We start from the raw sequence: 23600 nt of genomic DNA, 5'->3' as shown, positions 1-23600 counted from the left end.
GGATGCAGGGAAGAGCTGGTGTCCCTCTCCCCAGAGGGAGGAGCAGACAGGAGAGAGACAGGGAGGGGGTGTGAGCACATGACACCTTAAAATCCAAGGAGTCATGGGCAGGAAACTACCTCCCAACCCACCCTCCACCAGGCAGGCCAAGCCTGAAGGCAGAGAAGGGACAAGTAAGGAGTCCTAGCAGGAATGAAGCCCTGGACTCCTGTCACTCAAAGCTCTTTCACAGGAAGAGGGAAGGATGGAAATAAATACCGCACCTCTTTTTATATAAGCTTTCATGTTTATTTTGGACAAAATTCATGAACATATGAGCTTTTCATATATAACCAGGTGTTTACGTGCTATTTGGACTGGGTATAAAGCAAACCAAAACAAACAAATTAACACTAAAAACTCCCAACAATTTCATGTTGTCAGGAAGCTTACTTTAAAAGAATAAGCTTAACCAACACTGATAAGGCTGATATTCTAAATACATCTTCAAGGAAGGCCTCTGCAGAAGGGACAAGGGAGCTGGGACCAGACTGGCTCCCTCTGAGCTCTGAGGCCGAGTGTCCTGCACCAAAGGCCTAGGAAAGGCAAAGACCAGGAGGCAGCAGCACCCTGTGCCTTCCAGAAATGCAGGGGACAACACGTGGGATGCCAGATGGAAGTGGGAGAGGACGGAAGTGCCAAGACCAGAAAGGCCACCCCCTCCCAAAGATTAATGGACACAACACTCTGAATGTGCTGGATTCTTCAGGGAATTCTAACTGTCCCAGCCAAACCAGTCCCGGAACAAGACAACATGCAATGCCTGGAGATGGAAAACATGGAAACTCCTAGAATGACTACAACCGTAAATTATCCTACCACCAATGCACTACTGTGGAGAAGAGTTTGCTGGAAAGAGGCTAACATGATGACTGAGGCTTTTAGGTAAAATAGTAGAATGTGACACAAGAACAAAGCATTAATGCGTCAGCCATTCTAGGTCCCGCTGTCCCAGTGTTTAAGAGTTGATATTTCTGAATTGAGTCAGATGCTTACAGAGGGGCCAAGCACCTCAAACAGGAAATCCATATCCTAAAACGCTGCTCAGGGGCTCAGGGTCACAGAGCACCAGAAGCGAGAGGGGCCATCCACTCCTGAGTCAGCAACCATTTCACAGCATTCCCAATCACCATCCACACTTCCCCCTTAATGCCATGAAGGATGCTGGGGCAGATGAACACCCATTCTGCCCTGAGCCCAAAGGACGCCCAAAATTCACTCATGTTCAGCTGTAAGGGCACTTGACAGAAAAGCTATTCACAGTCTCAGATCTCACTATCCTTATCTGCTGTGGACAAGCAGGAAGATGCAGTCTTGTGCCTGTCCCAGCAGGACCGACCAGACACATGGCTTCCCATAGATCCCACAATCTCCAAAATCCTGGGCATATGTAAACATGTACTTATAAATAAATACATGTTTAAAAAATATTTATAAATAAATACTGCTATATACCTCTAAAATTATCAAGTAAGACAGCCTGGCCCCTTGAGAAGTTGCCAGCCATCAAACCCTGGTCCAATCACAGGGCGTGGGATGAGATATGGAATGCAGTCACTGCCTCCCACAGAGGGAGGATTTCTCCCTCCATCGCTACTTATATTTCCAGTCATTTTTGACTGCTGGTTTACATCCAGAAACCCAGATAAACAGCCTAATAAGTGCATTTCCTAGAGTTTTTCCATGCTTACATCATTATAAAAAAATCAGAAAATGAAAGATGTACATGATATAAATACTAAGCAATACAAATGTTTCTCTACTTCAGGGAGGTAAGCCCCAATAATCCTATCTTAAAGCTCAAAATTCTAAGTCAAACCCTCTTAAGTGCATATGCTCATGACTAGCATGGGGCTTTGACTTGATAATCTCATCATTAAGTCAAAAGTATCCTAAACCGAAAATGCAGGTAATAGCCAGATCATTCAGTTCTAAAGTTAAAAAACTGTAAGGCAAACCATTGTGGCTGTGTAGCATCTGTAGTCAGATGGAAATAATGCACATACCAGCAGGGATGGAGCTCACAATATAAGAAACAGGAAAAAAGACTTGTCTCATGATGAAGAACTGAAAGTAATGACATTCTAAAACCATTTTTTTTTTCTTTTTGAGACGGAGTTTCACCATGTTGCCCAGGCTAGTCTCAAACTCCTGAGCTCAAGTAATTCACCTGCCTCAGCCTCCCAAAGTGATAGGATTACAGGTGTGAGTCAAGGCACCTGGCCTAAAACCGCCCTTAAAACACAATCATATAACGCTGTGCCACAAAGAATCTTACATAAATTCCCACAGTTTGCTTATCACACACAATATTGTATAAAAATTACTACAAGTGCATTGACGAAGTTGTAAGACCTCAGGTAAGCTGCACCATATTGCGTAGTAGAGTTTGTTGAGCCATGGGTCAAGCAATGGACTGTTTCTTCCAGGCTTCTTCCCTTTCTAAGTGAAAAGGTAAACCAGGGAAGCTCTGGTTTCCTGAAGAGATGTTTTAACAGGCAGGACGTAGGAGAGCCTGCATCACCTTCTTCACAGAGAAGCTTTTCGGAGCTACCAGTTGGTCCTGAATTGTTTCCTTCATGTGTCCTTCTTCCGGTGTCCCCAAGGCATCCAGCAAGGTGTTGACTGAGAAGAGAGAAGAGGAGACTGAGGGTCTTGATGCTCCAGGGACAATCAGCCTAGGATCGGCATAGGACCCTGCACTTCCAGCAGTGAATGCTCCAGAAGAACTCTCTCAGCTATGGGGACAGCAGGTAGGACACTGTCCCTATTCCCTGCCCTCCTGCTGCGTCTCCAGGCACAAAACACTTACTTTCCATGGGGTCAGCATCATTCACTGGAACCTGCAGCCTCCTCCTCTGACATCCTTCGGCTTCTGCCTGTCCCTATAACACACAGTGGGGAAGGCTGTGATCAGTCAGGAGCCCTGCAGTCCAGTACTGACCCCGACCACCAGCCAGCCCTGACACCTGCAGCACTTTCCCTCTTGGGTCTCCATGGAGATGGAGAAAATCCTCTAGTTCTCCACAGCTCTCAGGCTCTATGTGACAGTGGCTCATTGAGACATAAGTGACATGCAGTAAATGCTCACTATGTAAGTGTTCTGCCCAGCTCTGACTACTGTATACACTGGTGTAATCATCCCCTGATCAAGACATAGAACATTCCCACCACGCCAGAATCAATCAACTCCCACCCACCTTCACAGGAAATGATCACTTCCTTACAGAATTTTTACCAGCAGAAGTCTCAGCAGAGGACTATATATGAGGGCACCCAGGAAAACTTAACAAAATGATTTACTCCAAGACTGTAAATGATCTTGGATCATTAATACTGTACCAGATCAATAGGGTAATTAAGTAAAACATCAGTCTCTATGGAGGCTGGAAAGACATTTGGTAAAATTAGACACCAATTCTGATTTTTTTCTAAACCTTTTCGAATAGGAGGCTGCATTCCTGATGAGGAGATTTCTATATAAAACCAAAAGTGAACGCCATTCCTAAGGGTGACATGTTGGAGGCCTTCCCCAGAAATCAAATCAGGACCCAAACCCTGCCTTCCTAAGCACAACTGAACATTGTTATGAAAGATATGGTCTAGGCAACAAGATGGGAAACAAAAATGAGGCAAGACTCATGGAAGGGGGCAGACACAATAATCATCATTTTCAATGGCATTTAAAATCCCTAAGAATGAAGCTACAATATCAAAATATAAAAAACATAGCAGATGCAATAAGTTTCTAATAGAATGACAGGGCTTTCCAACTCATAATGGATACAAAATACTCAACAGCCATGAGAAGAAACAGGAATAACTTGTTTGAAGAGTAACATGAATCACAAACCAGTTACAACAAAATACTTACCTACCAATTCTATCTTCTTTGATAAGGAAATATGGAATATTTATAAGTTATTATTTTTTTTTTTAGATGGGGTCTCACTCTGTCATTCAGGCTGGAGTGCAGAGATGTGACCTCGGCTCCCTAAAACCTCCACCTCCTAGTCTCCTGAGATTCTCCTGTGTCATCCTCCAGAGTAGCTGGGCCTACAGTCATGTGCCACCATGCCCGTCTAATTTTTTGTATTTTTAGTAGAGACGGGGTTTCACCCAGTTAGCCAGGATGGCCTTGATCTCCTGACCTCATGATCCACCCACCTGGGCATCCCAAAGTGCTGGGATTAAAGGCATGAGCCACTGCACCCAGCCTCTAGATTAATTTTTAATTTGAAAGTGAATTGAAAAAATGTGGGAAGTAATTGAATCACATGGATGAGTTCTTCCTGTCCTGTTCTTGTGATAGTTAATATGACCCACAAGATCTGATGGTTTTATACTGAGCAGTTCCCCTGCACATGCTCTCTTGCCTGCCGCCATGTAAGATGTACTTTTGCTCATCCTTCACCTTAACGATTGTTAGGCTTCCTAGCCATATAAAACTGAGTCCATTAAACCTCTTTTTCTTTATAAATTACCCAGTCTTGGGTCTTTTTTCATAGCAATACGAAAATGGACTAATACAACTCCCTATTCAACAGATAATGCTGGGATATTTGGCTAGCCACATGCAGAAGAATGAAAACTACACTCCTACTTTTCACCATATACGCAAATTAACTTAAGGTGGATTAAAGGTTTAAAAGCAAGACCACGAACTATAAGAATCCTAGCAGAAAACCTAGAAAACACCCTTCTGGGCATCAGCCATGGCAAAGAATTTATGATTAAGTCCTCAAAAGCAATGGAACAAAACCAAAAATTGTCAAGTGAGACGTAATTAAACTAAAAACCTTCTGCACAGCAAAAGAAACTATCACCAAAAATCAACTATCAACAGGCTGGGCACGGTGGCTCACTTTGGGAGGCCAAGGCAGGCAAATCACCTGAGATCAGGAGTTCGAGACCAGCATGGCCAACATAATGAAACCCCATCTCACTAAAATTACAAAAATTCGCCGGGCATGGTGGTGCATGCCTGCAATCCCAAATTCCACAGAGGCTGAGGCAGGAGAATCACTTGAACCTGGGAGGTAGAAGTTGCAGTGAGCCAAGATCATGCCACTATACCCCAGCCTGGGTTACAAGGAAGACCCTCTATCAAAAAATAAAAATTAAAAAAAAAAAAAAACAGAGTCAGGCGCGGTGGCTTGCAATTGTAATCCCAACACTTTGGGAGGCCAAAATGGGCAGATCACAAGGTCAAGGAATCGAGATCATCCTGGCCAATATGGTGAAGCTTCATCTCTACTAAAAATACAAAACAGCTGGGCATGGTGGCATGCATGTAGTCCTATCTACTCGGGAGGCTGAGGCAGGAGAATCATTTGAACCCAGGAAGCAGTAGTTTCAGTAAGCCAAGATTGCACCACTGCACTTCAGCTTGGTGACAGAGAGAGACTCCATCTCAAAAAAGAAAGAAAAAAGAAAAACAGAGAGAGAGAGAGAGAGAAAGAAAGAAAGAAAGAAGAAAGAAAGGAAAGAAAGAAAGAAGGAAAGAAAGAAAGAAAGAAAGAAAGAAAGAAAGAAAGAAAGAAAGAAAGAAAGAAAGAAAATATCAACAGAGTAAACAGACAACCTACAGAATGGGAGAAAGTATTTTCAAATCATGCATCTGACAAGGGTCTAATATTCAGGAATTATATGCAACTTAATTAAACACACAAAAAGCAACCCAATTAAAAATGGGCAAAAGACATAATTTGTTTGTCTTTAAAAGAATCCATACAAGTTGCCAACACACATGAAAAGATGCTCATCATCATGAATTACCAGAGAAATGCAAATCAAAACTACAATGAGATATCATCTCACATAGTCAGGATGGCAATTATTCAAAAGCCAGTAACAACAAATACTGGTGAGGTTATGAAGAAAAAGGAACATTTTCATACTTCTGGTGGGAATGTAAATTAGTTCAGCCACTATGGAAAGGAGTTTGGAGATTTCTCAAAGAATTTTAAAGCAACTGCTCTTTAACCCAGCAAACCCACCACATACAGAAGACAAAACAAATCATTCTACCAAAGACACCACTATCTATCATAGCAATGACACGGATTCAACCTAGGTTCCCATCAACAGTGTACTGGATAAAGAAAATGTGGCATATATACACCATGGAATACTACACAGCCATAAAAAAGAATAAAATCATGTTGTTTGCAGCCAAATGGATGGAGCTGGAGGTCATCATCCCAAGCGAATTAATGTAGGAATGCAAAACCAAATACTGCAATGTTGTCACTTAAGAGGGAGCTGAACATCAGGTACTCATGAAGATAAAGATGGCAATAATAGACACTGGACACTACTAGCACTATGCCCACTACCTGGGCCAGGAGAGCAGAGGCACTGCCCTCTCCCACTGCCTACAAAGTTCTGTGCAGGCAGCAGGCCAGGCATGGCACAGTCCATCCTCAACTCACCAGCAGATGCTATGGCTCCTCTGGCAACTGTACAGTCACACCCATTGGCTCTGTAAGCTCCTGATCTTTGATTTCTTGCTCGGGGACATGGGTGGGCTGTGAATCTATATTTCTCAGGGTCTCGTAGCCATTGTCCTCAGCCCTGGAACCTCGTGAGGGACATAAACGCCAGAAAAAGACCTTGGGAAGGCAAACCACCCACTTAAGTTCACACCCAGCATTCAGGTTCAGGGTCCCCAGTAAACAGCTAGACCTGCCATCCCCAACCCCTTCCAATGAGGTCACCCCAGGCAGCTGAGGCTCAGCACATTCAGGACCTACTGCTGAGGCAGGGCAAGTGGTCACCCCATCCCCAGGGTGCAGGCTATGGGTGAGGGTGTCACCCAGGCTGCAGGAAGGACAGGACTACAGCACGGCCCACCCATCTTTGTGGTTCTCAGAATGACCATGTGTCCCCCACAGTCAGCCCAGAACCCCCAGGCCATGTCAGAGAGTCAGGGCCAACATGAGAACAAGGGATTGTGCCCACCTGGGCTCTGCAGTGGATGGGAAACTGTTCCTGAACCCATGATCTCCCAATTTCTGGAGAAACCAACTTACTCTGTGAACACATTTGGGGTTTCCTCCACCACCTGGAAGAGAAGGAGTCTCCTTAGCAGGTGGGGAGGGGCCATGCGGTACCACCCTCCCAGAGGGCAGTCGGGGGCAGGGGCAGGCTGGGGGCTGGACACTGGACAAGGAGCCCTAGGCCTGGGGCAGGAATAGGACCTTGCAATTCAGGGACACCCTGAGGTAGTGGAATAGAAGGGGAATTAGCGTAAAAACAAATGTGGAAAATCTGTTTTCTGCTCTGATGAAGGCTGAATAAATTTCCTGACCACTTCTCATCCTAACCCTTGTCACCTAGTTGAGAAGCTGACTGCCCCCTGCCTGGCTGGGCCTGAACATGGGAGGAACTGGCGCTGCCCTCCCGGACTTGGCTGGGAGATGAGGGGACCCCTAGCCCTGGGAGAGGACTGATGAGACCAGGGTCCTGGGGGGGTGTAAAGGATGTGGGGACAGGGTGATCACAAGGAGGAAAATGGAGCCAGGCTGGAGACACTTAGACTAGGGGCAGGGAAAGGCATTTCTGTCTATGGGAACCAAGAGGGAGAGGGCAGGGCAGAGAGTGCCCAGTGTCCCGCCCTTAGCCAGCACCTACCTGAGCAGATGAGTTTTGGGAAAGAAATGAGTTTCTTCCAAAATAAAATCATGTAAACAAACACAACCACAGCCACAAAAAATATGACCCCTGTGACAATCTGTACGATGTCAGACACAGAGGCAGGAGTCCCCGGGCTGGTGGTCACTGTCTCCTCCGCAGCTGATTCATCAATGCACTTGATTTCACTCCAGTATGTACAATCCCTGACCTTGATCATCCCTCTGGGGCACCTGGGTACACACAGGGAGGCAGAGGGGACTCTTGAGGGGAAGCTGGCCAGGTGGGATAAAAGAGGAGTCACCATCCCTGCCCAATGTCCCTGAGAAGGTGTCAGGAGAAGGACAGGCTCCTCGTTTCTGCAGGGCCCCCCATGCTCCCTGGTCAAGGCTGGGAAAGGGTCAGAGCATACGCACTTCAGCCCCTTGGTCTCCCTGCTCTGGGGTAAGAGCTGCAGCTCCTGGAGCCTTCTGTGTAGGGCACACACTGAGCTTCCCTGGGCTGCAGGGGAGGCCTGCGTTAGGAGGAGCCACACTCAGGGGAAGATCACAGTCCCATGTAACCACCAGCTGAGCCCTATCCTCCAGTTAACCCATAATACAAGTGAGCCCTCGCCCCTCCCTGTCTGCTGGTTCCTCCCAGTCACAGCAAACACTGGAGGGCCAGAGAAGAGCAAATTACTCTTGGCCCTTAAAAACCAAATAGGAAAAAGAAGGACTTATTGAGAAATCAGGGGCCAGGGGCAAGGCCAGCTGGGTGGGCTCAGCTCCTCGTGGGAACTTAAGAGAGCTCCGCCCATGGCCTTACTATGACTCTCATGGGATGGGGGCACTTTTGTCTTTATGGGTCCCTGTCTGCATAGAAAATACTAAAAATTGCATTCTTTTAAATGAATTTGGAATAAGGACAAATACAAACCAGGCTGGATTCAAGTGTTTTCTTCTGATTTCTAAAGGAAATCACATTTCCTAGATCCCCTGAAAAGTATCAAGGGACCTGGAAATTTGCCTCTCGTGCCCAGTGAACACTTCAGCCTGGCCAAAGGGACTCGTGCTGGGGAGGGGCGGGGAAGGAGCTGCTGCAGGGGGCAAGGGTGAGAAAAGGAAGATGGACCAGGAAGGGCCACTGCAGGCTGAGGAAACCCCACAGGCTCAGGGATGCCTCATGGGGATGGAGGCTCCATCCCCATGAGATAGGGGTACCAGGTGACTTGGGTCTTCTCAGGTTCCTGAAAGCTGTCAGGAGCCCTTGGCTGCTATCTCACCCAGTGTGGCATTTCCGGCATATCTCAGTGGAATTGTCATTCCGGAAAGTTCCTGGCTTGCACTGACACTCTGTGTCTCTGGTTGTGGTGCAGGGACTTAGCTCTTCTTCATCTGATGACAGAGCACAAGGTTTTGGCATTGAGTTTCTCTGACATGTCCCTTGACCCTTCCTCACCATCCCAACGCCTTCCCACTCTGCTCAACTCAGTTTGCCAAGGAGTTCTGAGGGCCGGTTCTACACCAGCACACTCGGGGCTCATACAGGACACCCACCCTTCAGCTGTCACCAAAACTCAGATTCATACAAAAGGACCATGATTATTACATCAGATTAGGGGAATAGCATCGTTTAGACTGCATGGTCAGTAGCAAGGGAGGCACAAGGGCATCACCTGAGAGACTCTGCAAGGAGAGGAGCCCTTGGGCGACTTCTCAAAAGCCTGGCCTTGCTGGGGAAGAGGGAGAGGCCTGAGAAGCTGAAGGCTAAGTGAGGCTGAGCACCTGCCAGGAGCCCAGAGCCTGGGGAGAGAGCCTGGTCCCAGAGAAGATGCATGCCAACACTGACACCCAGTCCTGTCCACTCAGCCAGGACTTCTCTGTGCTGTAATCATGCCCCCACCCCCTTGCAGCCAGTAGTTTAGAAGATTTCCCAGCCAGGTGGCATGCATTATAAAAAAGATTTCTATTTTTTTCCCATCAACCAAAGTGATAATCACGGAACAGGGTATGATGAACACCAAGCTGGGCTGGAACTTGGTTCCCTGACTCACATCGGCTACAACTCCCACCTCATCACTCTGCACGCCACCTCTGGGCAAGGGGTCCAAACATTCTGTACCTGATTTACAAACTGTACATGGGAGGCAGGCAGGCAAATTGTTGGAGACATTGGCATAATCCACACCCTCTGTGCACCCGACACAGGCTCCAGTATATTCTGATCTATGAGATCCTGGGAAGGGAGAGAAAAGCCAGTGAATGAGTTGCCACAGAATTCCCAGAGGCTGACAGTGGCTGGGAAACTCCTCTTTTTGCCCTCAGTGGAATCCAGACAAGGAAATCTACTCTTCCAGGCGTGGTCTTCTCATTAATTCTGTATCTATTACATACCTTTGACTGGCATTGCTGAAAGAAATATAATACAAACTATATTAGAAATTCAAATTCCATGGAAGTTCAAATTCCATGAGAACCATATTAAAATAGTAAAAAGAATGAGGTCAAGTTAATTTTAACAATCTATTCTGAACCTAAAATATCCAAAACACTACCTTTCAATATGTAATCAATATAAATCTTTGAAGTATTTTACTTTTTTTTAAGATGAAGTTTCATTCTTATTGCCCAGGCTGGAGTGCAGTGGCACAATCTCGGCTCACTGCAACCTCTACCTCTCAGGTTCAAGTGATTTTCCTGCCTCTGCCTCCCAAGTGGGTATAGGCACCCACCACCACGCCTGGCTAACTTTTTGTATTTTTACTAGACACAGTGTTTCACCGTACTGGCCAGGCTGGTCTCAAACGCCTGACCTCAGGTGAGCCATGAACCTTGGCTTCCCAAAGTGCTGGGATTACAGGCACGAGCCACCATGCTACCTCCAGTTTACTTCTTTTTTAATAAATAAAATAAAATAACAAAATAAAATCCAACCTCTTCTACATGTCATCCATGCTGGCCCACCTGACCTGTCTGCTGTCCACTCACTACAGTGGCCCTGTCTTTGCTCAGTATCCCCCAGCCCCTGCACCCTGGGCCTCTCATTCCTGGGGGTGCTGCTCAGGAGCACTATTTCTGGCTCTCTGCAATGCTAGCTCTGTCCAACTTTGGATATTGACCAACAATACCATCCCTGAGAGGCCCTACCAACCTCGTCTCTGTCTCACCCATCACTTAATTATTCTTCATGGTTCGTATCTGGAATTTCTAATTGTTATGTTGATTTGTGTGTCATAATACTACCCCAGAAAAAAGGTTCCATGAAGACAGGACCTCTTATAACCACCATTAGCATGGTGCCTAACTCACAGAAATCATCCAACCTATCCCTATGGAATAAAAAACAAGAGAGTGCAGGAAACAGAAGTCTGGATGCACACAGAGACAAGGGCAGGATAAGATGTGTTATCAGTCTTAGATTGTGCCTTCCAGCTAGCACTGTAGACCCAGCATCCTGGCCCACCTCCACAGACTCTGTCTCCAGGTCTGCCCTAGTGCCAGGTCAGACCCCATGAACTCACGCTCCAGGCCCTTCCCTGTGGAGCTAGTGATGGAACCCATCACAGCACCTGGCTGACATCTGCAAACATAAGTTCAAAGCCCACTCCAGTGCCAGTTCAGCCCCCATGGACACAGGCCTCAAGTCACCTCTCTGGATACAGCCTCTGACCACCCTTGAACCACACCACATGGCCTGCCCAGAATCTGTGAACAGGCTGCCTGGTGAAGGGCGTTCCATCACAAAGCCAGTCTGTAAAGACTGGACTAAGTCCCTGCTGCTTCAAAGCACACATTCCAACACATTGTCACTGCTGCTGAGCAATCAGGGAACCATGACAGCACCAAAGGAACAAAATAAAGCACAGGTAACTACCCTGAACTAATAGAGATTTACAAAAGCCTGACCAAGAATTGAAAATACGCATCTTAGAGAAGCTCAGTCAGCTACTAGAGAATACAGATAGACAACTAGGTGAAGTTGGAAAAACAGTACATGAGCAAAATGAGAAGTTTCATATACACCCAGACACCATACTAAAGAACCAAGCAGAAATTCTAAAAATCAACAACAAAATATCTGAGCTAAAAAATCCCACAGACAATATCAACAGCAGAGGTGATTAAGCAGAAGAAAGAATCAGTGAGCTTGAAAACAGATCATTTGAAGTTACCAAGTGACACTCAGGAAGAAAAAGAAAATAAAGAATGAAAAAAGAGGGAAGAAAGCCAACAGTACCAATGGTTACTGTGAAGCAAAACAATATATGCACTATGCCGCTGTGGGATGTGTTGGGTTTGGGGTCAGGAAGATGAAGAACAAATTGCTATATCAAAAACCAATTAAACAGGAAAAGGAATTATTAATTGGGCAAAAGATGCTGTGGTATGATTGGGTTTTAAACAACTTACATTGGGCCTAAAAATGGATGCCAAGGCAAAAACTCTTATATACATTTATGACAGTGGTGAAAGATTTAAAAAATGTAAAACATTGATGAAAGAAATGGAAAGTGACACAAATAAATGGACAGTACATGTTCATGGATTAGAAAACTCAATGTTGTTTAATCATCCATACTACCTAAGGTGATCTATAATTCATTGCAATGCCTATTAAAATTCCAAAGACATTTTTCACCAAAATAGAGAAAATAATTCTAAAATTTGTATGGAAGCAAAAAAGACCTTAAATAGCCTAAGTGGTCTTAAGCAAAACAAACAAAAAGATCAAAGATGAAGGCATTATACTCCTTGATTTTAAAATATATTACAAAGGTATAGTAATCAAAACTGAATGGTCATGGCATAAACAGAGATAAATAAACTGATGGAATGAAAATAGTGAACCCAGATGCAAATCAATGCATTTACAGTGTACTGATTATAACAAAGATACCAAGAACACAAAATGGGAAAGGACAGTCTCTTCAATATATGATGTAGAGAAAAGTAGAAGTTAACATGCAGAAGAATGAAATAAGACCCTTATCTCACATCATATGTAAAAATTAACTCGAAATGGACTAAAGATTAAACATAAGCTCTAAAATTGTAAAACTACTAGAAGAAGACATAGGGGAAAACCTTCATGACGTTGGTCTGGGCAATGATTTCTTGGTTATGAACCCAAAATCACAGGCAACAAAAGCTGAAATAGATGAGATTACATCAGACTAAATAGATTGTGCACAACAAAGGAAACAATGAAGACAGTCAAGAAACAACTACAGGATGAGAAATCAACATCCAAAAGATCCAAGATTTTGGTCAATATCCAAAATACACAGAAACTCAAACAGCTCAACAGCAGGCAATCAAATAATCCAATTAAGATGTACACGTGGGCAAGAGGCCTGATAGACCCTTCTCAAAAGGAGACATAGAAGCAGCCAACAGATACATGAAAAACATGCTCAGCATCACTAATCACCAGGGAAATGCAAATCAAAACCACAGTGAAATATCACTTCACACCTGTAAGAATGGCTACTATCAAAAAGACAAAAGATAACAAGTGTTGATAACGATGATAGGGAGGAAAAGGAGCGCTGGTTACACTCTCCGTGGGAACGGAAATTAGTACAGCCATTATGAAAAACAGGATGAAGGTTCCTCAAAAAATGAAAAACATAACAACTATATGATCTAGCAATCCCTGGTGATTAGTACACACTACTGGGTGTACATCCAAAGGAAATGACATCAGTATGTTGAAGAGACATCTTCCCTCCCATGTGCACTGGAGCATTAGTTACAATGGTCAAGACAGGGAATCAACCTAAGAGTCCACTGATGTTTGAAAAAGTCTAGAAAATGTAGTACACAGACACAGTGCAATACTATTCGGCCTTAAGAAAGAAGGAAATTCTGTCATTTGTGACAGCATGGATGAACCTGGAGGATACTATGCTAAATGAAATAAGCCGGGCACAAAAGACAAACACCTCACTATCAAACACATGTGGAATCTGAAAAAGTTTATCTCAAAGAGGTAGACAGTAGAATGGTGATTACCAGGGCTGGAGTTGGATGATGGGTTGGGGAGATGTTGGTCAAAGGATACAAAATTTCAGTTAGGGGGAGAAATTCAAGAGATGTCTTGTGGGACATGGTGACTACAGTTATTAAAACAATGTGTTGTACACTCCTTCCTTCTACTCACAGGGGATATATTCCATGGCACAAACTCTGCACATACTCAACTCCCTGATATAAATTGGGATGGTGCTGCGTATAAGCCAGGCACACAGACTTTAAACCATCTCTAGATTACTTGTAATACCTAATACAATAGACACGCTATGTAAATCAGTGCTATACTGCATTGCCTTTTATCTACTTTTATTGATGGATTATCATTTGTATTGTTTTCTCCCACATATTTATGATCTGTGGTTTGTTGCAACCTTGGATGCAGAACCCACAGATAAGAAGGGCAAACAGGGCTTATCCCAGGGCTCTGTATCTGTACAGTTGAAAATTGCTAAGAACAGATTTTAAGTGTTCTTACCACAAATACACAATGAGTATGTAAATTAGCTGGATTTAGGCATTCCACAATATGTACATATTTCAAAACATCATGGTGTATACCATAAATATATACAATGTTTATCTGTCAAATAAAATAAACATATTTTTAAAAATAAGAGTGCACCTGGTGGACACTCCTCCTCCTTGAAGCTGTGCCTCTGTTGCTGTGGGGCCACTGTCAGCTGGGGAACTTGATCCTGCAGGGGGCTGGGACAGTTAACTTGGACCTATGGGGACAAAGCATAGACAGGTGTGAGTGGCTTCTAGACCTCACCTGTCCCAGGCTCCGTCTCACATTTGCTTCACTCCAAGTGACAAAAGCCATCAGAGCTTAGACCTTTTTTCCAGCTCCAAAATTTCATTCTTTTGCACGTGTGTCTGTCCCTTGGCCTGTTAGGGCAGCTATTTTCTATAAAGAAAAACACCTCAGTATCCTTTCCTCATATTATAACACAAAATGCCTTTACCCCAGAAAATGTGAGCAAGAACAGTTATTTCTGTTTTTCTTTTGATAGAGTCTTGCCATGTTGCCCAGGCTGGAACGCAGCGGCTATTCACAGGTGTGATCAGAGTCCACTGCAGCCTGGAACTTCTGGCCTCTAGTGATCCTCCTGCCTCAGTCTCCCAAGTAACTTGGGTAACAGGCACTCACCACTGTGGTTGGCAAGAAAAGATTTTATAAGAAGAATAATAACAATAAACTACATGTGAGCCCCTCAAGCAGAAATAGCATCTAATATATTTAGTTTGACCAAGTGTTTAATTGACTTGCTGGTGACTTCTGTCTCTCTCTCTCACACATGCAAACACACACATAAACATACTCATTTTTACAAATGACAGTTATATATAACCTTAAAGAAAGTCAGGATATAGCCTCAAAGATTAAGTAATTAATTTCTGCTTTACAAAGGGCTTTGACAAGCTGTTCCCACTAAATATCAAAGTGTCACAAAAAAAGATGAAACAGCAATTCAGGGATTCTGGCCATGATCTCTGTGTTATAAATGACAACTAGAAGACAACTGGAGAAATCGGAATACAGTCTGCATAGTGGTAATGCATAGATGTTAATTTCCTTGTTTGTAGAAAGTACACACTAAACAATTCAATAATAGCCTCCATCATGTCAACAGCTATTATTCAAATGTTTTTTTTTTTTTTTTTGTATACTTTTTGTAACTTTTCTTTAACTTGGGAGCCGTTTAAAGTATAAAATTAATTTAACTATAAACAAATCTAATTACATTTTATCTAATTTTGCTCCTTAGCAAAAACAAAAAGGTTACAATAAAAGCTACTTATGTTGGGCTCCGCTCAACTGCCTGGATCTAAACAAGACAAAATGTAGCCTTCTTCCACATCAAGGCCTGTCAAGTAGTTGTTGACAGTGAAGCTAAGGCATGTTTCCCAAATCCTTCCTTCTCCCACTGGGCTCCCTCTAGGTTCAGGCAATGTCTGTGTCTCCTTTCTCTGCTCTCACAGTCTTACTCCCTCTCATCCAACAAAGTGTTTATTAGGTTGGGTTTTTTGCCCCCCTTTCTGAAGACCAACTTTTCATTTTGTCAATTCTTTTTTTTATTATTTCTTTCTTTGATATGAGGTCTCCCTCTGTCATCCAGGTTGGAGTGCAGAGCGGTAATCTCTGCTCACTACAACCTCTGCCTTTTCTGCCTCCCAGGCTCAAGTGGTCCTCCCACCTCAGCCCCCAAGTGGCTGGGATCACAGATAGCCATGTACCCCAATGCCCGTGTAATATTTGTATATTTTGTATAGCTGGGGTTTCGCCAGGTTACCCAGACTGGTCTAACTCCTGAGCTCAAGTGTTCTGCCTGCCTAGACTTCCCAAAGTATTGGAATGACAGGATTACAGGCATAAGCCACCACACACAGTCCATTTTTTCCATTCTTTTTGTAGTTTGTATTCTATATCCTTCATTTATGTTTCCAAGATTTATGTTTGGCTTAAACTTTTTTTTTTTTGAGACAGAGTCTCACTCTGTCACCAGGTGGGAATGCAGTGGCATGATCTCAGCTCACTGCAACCTGCACCTCCCAGGTTCAACCAATTCTCCTGCCTCAGCTTCCCAAGCACGCCACCACGCCCAGCTAATTTTAGTATTTTTAGTAGAGAGGGGTTTTTACCATGTTGGCCATGATCTCAATCTCTTGACCTTGTAATCCGCCACCTCAGCCTCCCAAACTGATGGGATAACAGGCGTGAACCACTGCACCTGGCCTGTTTGGTTTAAATTTACACTTATATTTTATGATTGAGTAATATACATCTTCAGGCCGTAGATTCTATTTTTTTCTTTTTTTGACAGGTTTAATGAGACACAATTCACATAATTACTATGATTATTCATATAATTCACCCATTTAAAGTCTACATTTCCGTAGTTTTTAATATACTCACAGCTATGCAATCATCACTATAAACAATCTCAGAATATTTTGATCACTCCAAAAAGGAACCACATATCCTTCAGTGGTAACTCCCATCTCCCCAACCCCAGTTCCTCATAGGAACACTGAAAGTTGGTTATTTCACCCCAGCACTGTCAGCCACTTCCCACCAGTTTTCATGTTATACTGTCCTTATTATTTATTTTGAAATATTTTCCTCCCCTTTTGATTTCCCTTAACCATAGATTTTTTTCTAGAAGTGTGTTGTTCAATAACCGAACTTTAGAGTTCTCTATGGATACTTACTGATTTCCAGTTTAGTTTCATTAGGCTTAGAGATCATACTGCATGCATTATAGCCCAGAACCTGGTCTACCTTGGCAAAAGTATCATAAGCATAGAAAAAAATGAGTCTCCAGTGGATGTTCTACTCCTGCTCTTTAAATGTCAGTTATATCAAGGTGGTTGACAGTGTTCAGATTGCTTGCCAGTTAACTGGCGGTGTTCTCTCGGCTCATTCTATCAGTTGCAGAGAACAGGCTGATTTAATCTCCTTTTCATTCAATTTTTGCATCATGTGTTTTTAAGCTGTATTACCAGGCATATACAGTTTGTGATTATTATTATACTCCTTGAAGAATTCACCTTTTTAACTACAAAGGTCCCTTTTGATCTCCCATAATATTCCGGGTCCTAAAATTGCTACAGTAGTCAGGTATGAGCAGGGCAGGAGAGGGCTCCCAGCTTCTGACACCAGCAGTTTTGGGTACATCAGGTGGTCCTTAACTGTTTCTCTAAAGTAATAACTGGTTACTGTTGATCCCAGAAAAAGGTAGTCTGCTAATACAAAGAAAACACCTGAAAGTGATCAGCAGCTTCCCAATAAGATTTTAAAAGTGTGGAGAAATAAGGCAGGATCCCGGAAGTGCGCCAGCCTATCAATCCCCAAGTCAGGTCAGGCTGCTCACTTGGCTCCTCAAGTCACCTTCTTGGCCATCTTCCAAGTTGTACTTTCCTTCTTTTCTTTCCTTCCAGTTCTAAAGCTTTTTAATAAACTTTCACTCCTGCTCTGAAACTTGCCTCTGTCTCTCCTTCTGCATTATGCCCCTCAGTCCAGTTCTTTCTTCTGAGGAGGCGAAGAGCTGAAGTTGCTGTGGACTCCTACGGATTCGGTCCTGTCAGCATATAGTAACTCAGATCTCATCTGCTGCTAACAAAATCAATTTCATCTGACATTGACATAGCCACAGCAGTTTTCCTGGCCTTACACTTTGCATGACGTACCTTTTTCCATCTATTTACTTTCAACGTACAGCATCTGTGTCTTCAAGTCCCCTCTCATATAGACAACATATGGTTGAGCCTTGTTTCTTCAGCCCTTCCAACCATTTGTAACTTTGAACTGTATTGTCCAGTGGATTTACAGATAGTGCAACCATATAGTTGAGACAGACCTGTACGTTTTGTATTTAAGCTACGTCTAGTCGAATTTTTTTGCTCCTTTTCCCCTGTACATTTTATGTTAATTACCTTTTAGAATCCCATTTTAATTGGATGCTGACTTTTTATGTATACATATTTCTATGATCTATGTGCAAGAGCTATAGAGAATACAGTATACACTTAAATGCTTATATTCTATTTAAGATTTTTTAAAAATGGATTGAGGCATAATGAATATGAAACGAAGTGGACATTCTTGAAGTAGGTAGTTTGCTAGATTGAGATGTATGTATATACTGTGGAACTATCACCGTGAGAAGATAATGACATGTCCACCACCCTGCAGTGTTTCTTCAGTATTCAGTGTAATTCTCTCTTCTGCTGGACTCTTACATCCCAAGCAATAATTCTTCTGCTTTTTGTCATAATAGATTAATTGCATTTTAATAAGAAGAGGAATCAAATGGTGTGCATTTTGCTTGGATTTTTTCACGACATGATTTTCTCTGTGTGTGTGTGTGTGTGTCTGTGTGTGTAAGTGTGTGCTTTTTTAGACAGGGTTCCACTATGTTTCTGCGGGTGGTCTTGAAATCCTGGGCTCAATGGATCCACCCGCCTTGACAGGAGTACAGGTGTGAGGCATCGCACCCTGCCCACCCTGGCCCATTGACTACTATGAATTAAAGATAATTGAAAAACAGCAGGTGCAAGAAGATCCTTTTGACCTCTTCTGTGTTTCCTAAAAGCAGGTGATGAAAGTCCCAGGGAAACAGAGAACAGCCTCCTTTTAAGGATGAGAAGTCAAGGCCAAGAGAGTCCTGTACAGACCTTGTTAGAATAGAACCACTCTTACCTTTTTCGCCTCCCACATAGTTACTTGCTTCTTCACAAGTTACTTGGTAACTGACTCTCACTGCTTTTTCTGTGCCAGGTAAAACTTGCATTAAATAAATCTGTGTGTTGGTCGGGCATGGTGGCTCATGCATGTAATCACAGCATTTTGGGAGGCTGAGCCGGGCATATCACCCAAGCTAAGGAGTTCGAGACCAGCCTGGCCAACATCGTGAAACCCTATCTCTACTGAAAATACTAATATTAGCCAGGCGTGTGGCAGGCACCTGTAATCCCAGCTACTCAGGAGGCTGAAGCAGGAAAATCACTTTAACCTGGGAGGTGGAGGTTGCAGTGAGCCATGATTGCCCCACTGCTCTCCAGCCAGGGAGACATACCAAGACTCCATCTCAAAAAAACAAAAAAGCTATGTGCTTTTCTCCTGTGCGCCTGTCTTATGTCAATTTAATCCTCAGACTCAGCCAAAAAAAGTCCTTAAAGAGGAGGTTGGCTTCCCTCCAGGACCCCCAATGGTGGCTATAACCAAACAACAGCCTTAGGCCAACAATACCACATCCTGTGGCCTCCCTCCAGCACGGCTTCTCTGGAGGAGGGGAGGCAAGGGTGCTGAGACCTCAGGCCTCCCTCATGCTACCTCCTCTTAGTGATATGATTCCTGCTGTCACCTCTCCCACCACACTGTGGGCTCCAGGGAGCAGGATTCACATGGGGCTCGTTTGTCCTCCCTGGCTCCAGCAGACTCCAGGCACAGGTGTTCTCACTGTCTAATTCCTGTGTGAATCCCTTTCCCCTCAAGCCCTTGAGGTGAGCAGGTGAGCACAGTCGTGGTCTCAGTCACTGCCTAAGGACAGGCTCCAGGCTGTGGCACAGGGAGGGGATCCCAAGGAGCCCTATGGACTCTGCTGAGGAACCATAGGAGCTCCCAGAGGGCCAAGTACAGGACAGAGATCTGCGCTGAGAAGCAGCTGCTCAGAGAACGCTAGCCCTGCAGAGGCACAAATATGGCTGCTATTATACAGAAGGTGAGGACAAAAATGCTAGAGACATTGCTCCTGAACCTCATTTTTGCCACTTGTAAAACAGAGAAAACAACCAGCCCTCCTTTCCCTGGGTCGTTGGGAAAATCCACCACATGAAGATGTGCAGACTCTGGCTGGGAGCAGGACACCAGCTGTCCAACAGCACAGGCTTGATGCAGGGCACTGTCCCCACTGTCCCCATCTCCAACCTGGAAGCTAGGGCTTTGCTGCCCTGCCATCCTGGATACAGACACAGAGGATCAGAACTGGGACTGTGGCCCTTCTGTGTAAGCTGGGTGAGCAGCCATCTGGTGCCACGTGGATGGAGACTTTTCCTGCTCACTCTTCAAACTGCAACCCAGGAGAAGAACTGAAGGCGAGGCAGGTAACCCAGGCTGTGGCCCTGCAATGCCATTGCTGTCCTCACTTGAAGTCTGGCTCCTCTGTTCCTCCATGGCCCCTCCCCATGGCACTCCACCCCAGTCTTCAGAAGCTTCTGCCCCAAGCTCAGGGAGCCAGTACTGAGGTGCAGGTAGGAGCAGGTGCAGCCTCTGCTGAGTGGAGGACACATGCCCTGAGGATCCAGAGTCCAGAGTGACTGACACCAGCCCTGAGGATACGATTTGTCCTCCGACACCTGCAAACCCAGCCCTCTGAGGTTTACACAGGGCTGTTGAAGATTTTTATCTCCTCTTCATTTTACAGGCAGTAGCTGGGGCCATACCAGACTCAAAGAGCTGGAGGGAAGCATGACAGGGCCCAGCTGTTTTCAGCCTCCCATCCCAGGAGTCCTTGACAGCCTGAGAGTCAGGGATTCTGGGCCGTCAGAATTTCTGGATTCCTACTTAGAGAAAGAGGAATGACCTCTCTTTCTAAGAGATGTGGAAGGGCCTGACCCAGAGATTGGGCTAAACCAGCACTGACAGAGCCAGGACCTGGGTCAGGAACTGAGCTCAGCTCCAGGCTCATCTGATGTCATCCTGACAGCCTCAGGCCACAGACCTTATCTCCATTCACAGGCATGGCAGGCGGCAGGGACTGGCCCTAGCTGACCACGGTTTCCCAAGTGCACAGCTGGGAATTCAGTCTCCCTGCCGCCCTCCACTGCTGTCTCATCTGGGGTCTCCAGGTCAAGTACTCCCAGTATAAAAAACCTCCTGTATCCTTGAAAATCCCTAATATCATGAAGGAATGAAAATGCATAACAATGTGATGCATCATGTTTTACTCCTCAGACTAGTAAAGAATGAAAGCTGAGGGTAGCCAGGGTGCAGGGACACAGGCACGTTTGTAGACTAGGGGTGGGTGTGTAAGCTGGGTTCAGTGGTCTATTGGAGGAAAATTTGTGAACATCTACAGAAACTTCTGAAATCATTTATCCCACAGAAGTAGAAGTAAAATTCTACTTCTAAGGAGGTGCCCAGTAAGCTGGTGCACATGGACATGTGGACACAGGATACATTCAAGGGTATTTAGAACAACACTGTTGGAATCAGCAAAGGCAAAGTCAGGGTGGGATCTCACCAGCTGCCCCTAGGCGGCAACAGTGAATTAAACTGTGGCTCACCCATGCGGTAAAATACAACACCTTGTTAAAAAGATGAATTTGAATGTATTGCCATAGAACATCTAATGTGAATTGTGTTCGCTCCAAAATTTTTAAAAGCGATTGTGCATTGAAATGCATTTATGAAGGCAAGACTGACGGAGGGATGAAAGCCTCCTTTGGGACATAGAGAGCTCACATTCCCAAAACTGTGAAATTCGGGCTGCTGACCTTGTGTACAGAAGTCACCCACACATTCTCTCTTCAGGACCACTGTCCTGACACAGCCATTCCTCGAGCTGCCTTCAAGGAAGGTCCACCCACTATAACTATTTTAGAAGTTAGTTATGTAATTTTTGACAGGTGAAAATGATACTGCTTTTTAGAATTTAGCATTAATTTATTCAAAGAACACATGCAAATTGCCCCACTCCTCCCCTCCCCCCTGCGCACCTTTTTTTTTTTTTTCTGTTAGAAACCTTAGAAAGTGCTGTTGGCAAAAATCTCAATCACTCTGGAAAGGTTTTGGAAGTCTGACCATTTTATTTATTTATTTATTTTGAGACAGAGTTTCAGTCTGTTGCCCAGGCTGGAGTGGAAACCGCACAGTCCTGGGTCACTCACTGCAACCTCCACCTCCTGGGTTCAAGTAATTCTCCTGCCTCAGCCTCCCATGTAGCTGGGATTATAGGCGTATGCCACCATGACCAGCTAATTTTTTGTATTTTTGGTAGAGACAGGGTTTCGCCATGTTGGTCAGGCTGGTCTGGAACTCCCGACCTCAGGTGATCCACCCTCCTCGGCCTCCCAAAATGCTGGGATTACAGGCGTGAGCCACTGAGCCCACCCTATTTATGTATTTAAATTTTATTTATTTATTTATTTATTTAGAGACACAGTCTCGTTGTCTTCCAGGCTGGAGTACAAATGGCGTAATCTCAGCTCACGGCAACCTCTGCCTACCAGTTTCAAGGGATTCCCTTGCCTTGGCCTCCCGAGTTATCTTAGATTACAGGCGCCTGCCACCATGCCCGGCCAATGTTTGTGTTTTTAGTTGAGACGGGGTTTCACCATCTTGGACAGGCTGGTCTTTAACTCCTGACCTCGTGATCCACCCACCTCGGCTTCCCAAAATGCTGGGATTACAGGCGTGAGCCACTGCGCCCAGCCCATCTTATTTACAATATGTCCCTATTGTGCACACCACTGCCAATCTGTTTCCAAAGCCAACTCGCAAGGACAACTTTATTTACACCGTTTATGCTGAAGGAAGGGTCAGCCCCGGGTCCTACCTGTGGGAGGCAGAGGGGACACACGGGTAAGAGTGGAAGACCCTGACTGCAAAAACGTTGGTTAAGAGCTTCCTGCCCTTCCTGACATTTTCAGGTCAGAGGAAATGAAAGTTGTTTTAGGGAAGAAAAAAAGAAAAAAAAAAAAAAAAAGCGTTGGAAAGCTTTTTCAATGGGTGTCGTATCAATCTCCGAGCGCGTTTAACAATGTAAATATAGGGTTCTTGTTATTAACTAAGTAACCAAAGAGGCAACCGCTTTGTGGCTTCCAGAGGTTCATTCATAAGTTTGCATACTGACTCCCTCCTTCCATTGATTCTGGAACTCGATCCTCACCTCAGCTGACAACGAGGGTAACCCCGCGCTCTGCTCTTCCATAGCGGCAGGGTCGCTCGAGCCCAGCCCCGGGACCCAGTTCTGCCCCCGACTCCGACCGACGGGTTCGTCCTGCCCGGACACGCCCGGCTGCAGGTGACCAGGGTCAGGCATCCCCGCTGCGTCCCCCTCCCCCTCTTACCCTGCCCCGTCCGGCCCGCGCCAGGCGCGCTCTTCCCCGGCCAGGGACCGAGGCCGGGACTCACCGGCAGCAGAACTGCGACGACGAAGATGAACTGAAGGGTCCTGGGGTCCCGGAGCCATAGCCTGGTTCCACACGCCGTCCTGGGTCCTGGGTCACGCCCTGCTGAAGCCGTCGAGGCGGCCGGGAAGCTCTGTCCACGAAGTTCCATGAGAAGGAGGAGGGTGGAGGCTCTTCGCCCCCGAACTTTGGGTCAAAAGCCCTAAAATCAATCAGAAATAGTCCGGAAATCCTCCCGGTAGTTCGTGCCCGCGGAGAACGTTCCACACTTGCTCT

General features: G+C 45.0%; 1 protein-coding gene across 2 annotated transcripts; it reads right to left on the bottom strand.

Annotated features, from left to right (window-relative positions):
* Positions 1–266: 266 nt before the first annotated feature.
* LOC100396335 (tumor necrosis factor receptor superfamily, member 10d, decoy with truncated death domain) lies at positions 267–23600 on the bottom strand. Of its 2 annotated transcripts, XR_004732676.3 has the most exons (9): positions 23329–23600; positions 14314–14416; positions 9778–9891; positions 8939–9050; positions 7675–7907; positions 7074–7105; positions 6474–6653; positions 2852–2924; positions 267–2664 (listed from the first exon to the last, which is right to left on the bottom strand). XR_004732676.3 is itself a non-coding variant. In XM_035270013.3 (8 exons), the coding sequence occupies exons 1-8, from the start codon at positions 23473–23475 to the stop codon at positions 2531–2533; spliced, it is 948 nt and encodes a 315-aa protein (XP_035125904.2). In that variant the 5' UTR covers positions 23476–23600; the 3' UTR covers positions 267–2530. The 2 variants fall into 2 exon arrangements, 1 of the variants encoding a protein (XP_035125904.2); XM_035270013.3 differs by lacking the exon at positions 6474–6653.

This window comes from Callithrix jacchus, chromosome 13, assembly GCF_049354715.1.
Source record: "Callithrix jacchus isolate 240 chromosome 13, calJac240_pri, whole genome shotgun sequence".
In the NCBI taxonomy this organism is placed as follows: domain Eukaryota; kingdom Metazoa; phylum Chordata; class Mammalia; order Primates; family Cebidae; genus Callithrix; species Callithrix jacchus.
Note: the sequence above shows the minus strand (reverse complement) of the source record. Positions and strands in the feature narration are given on the sequence as shown.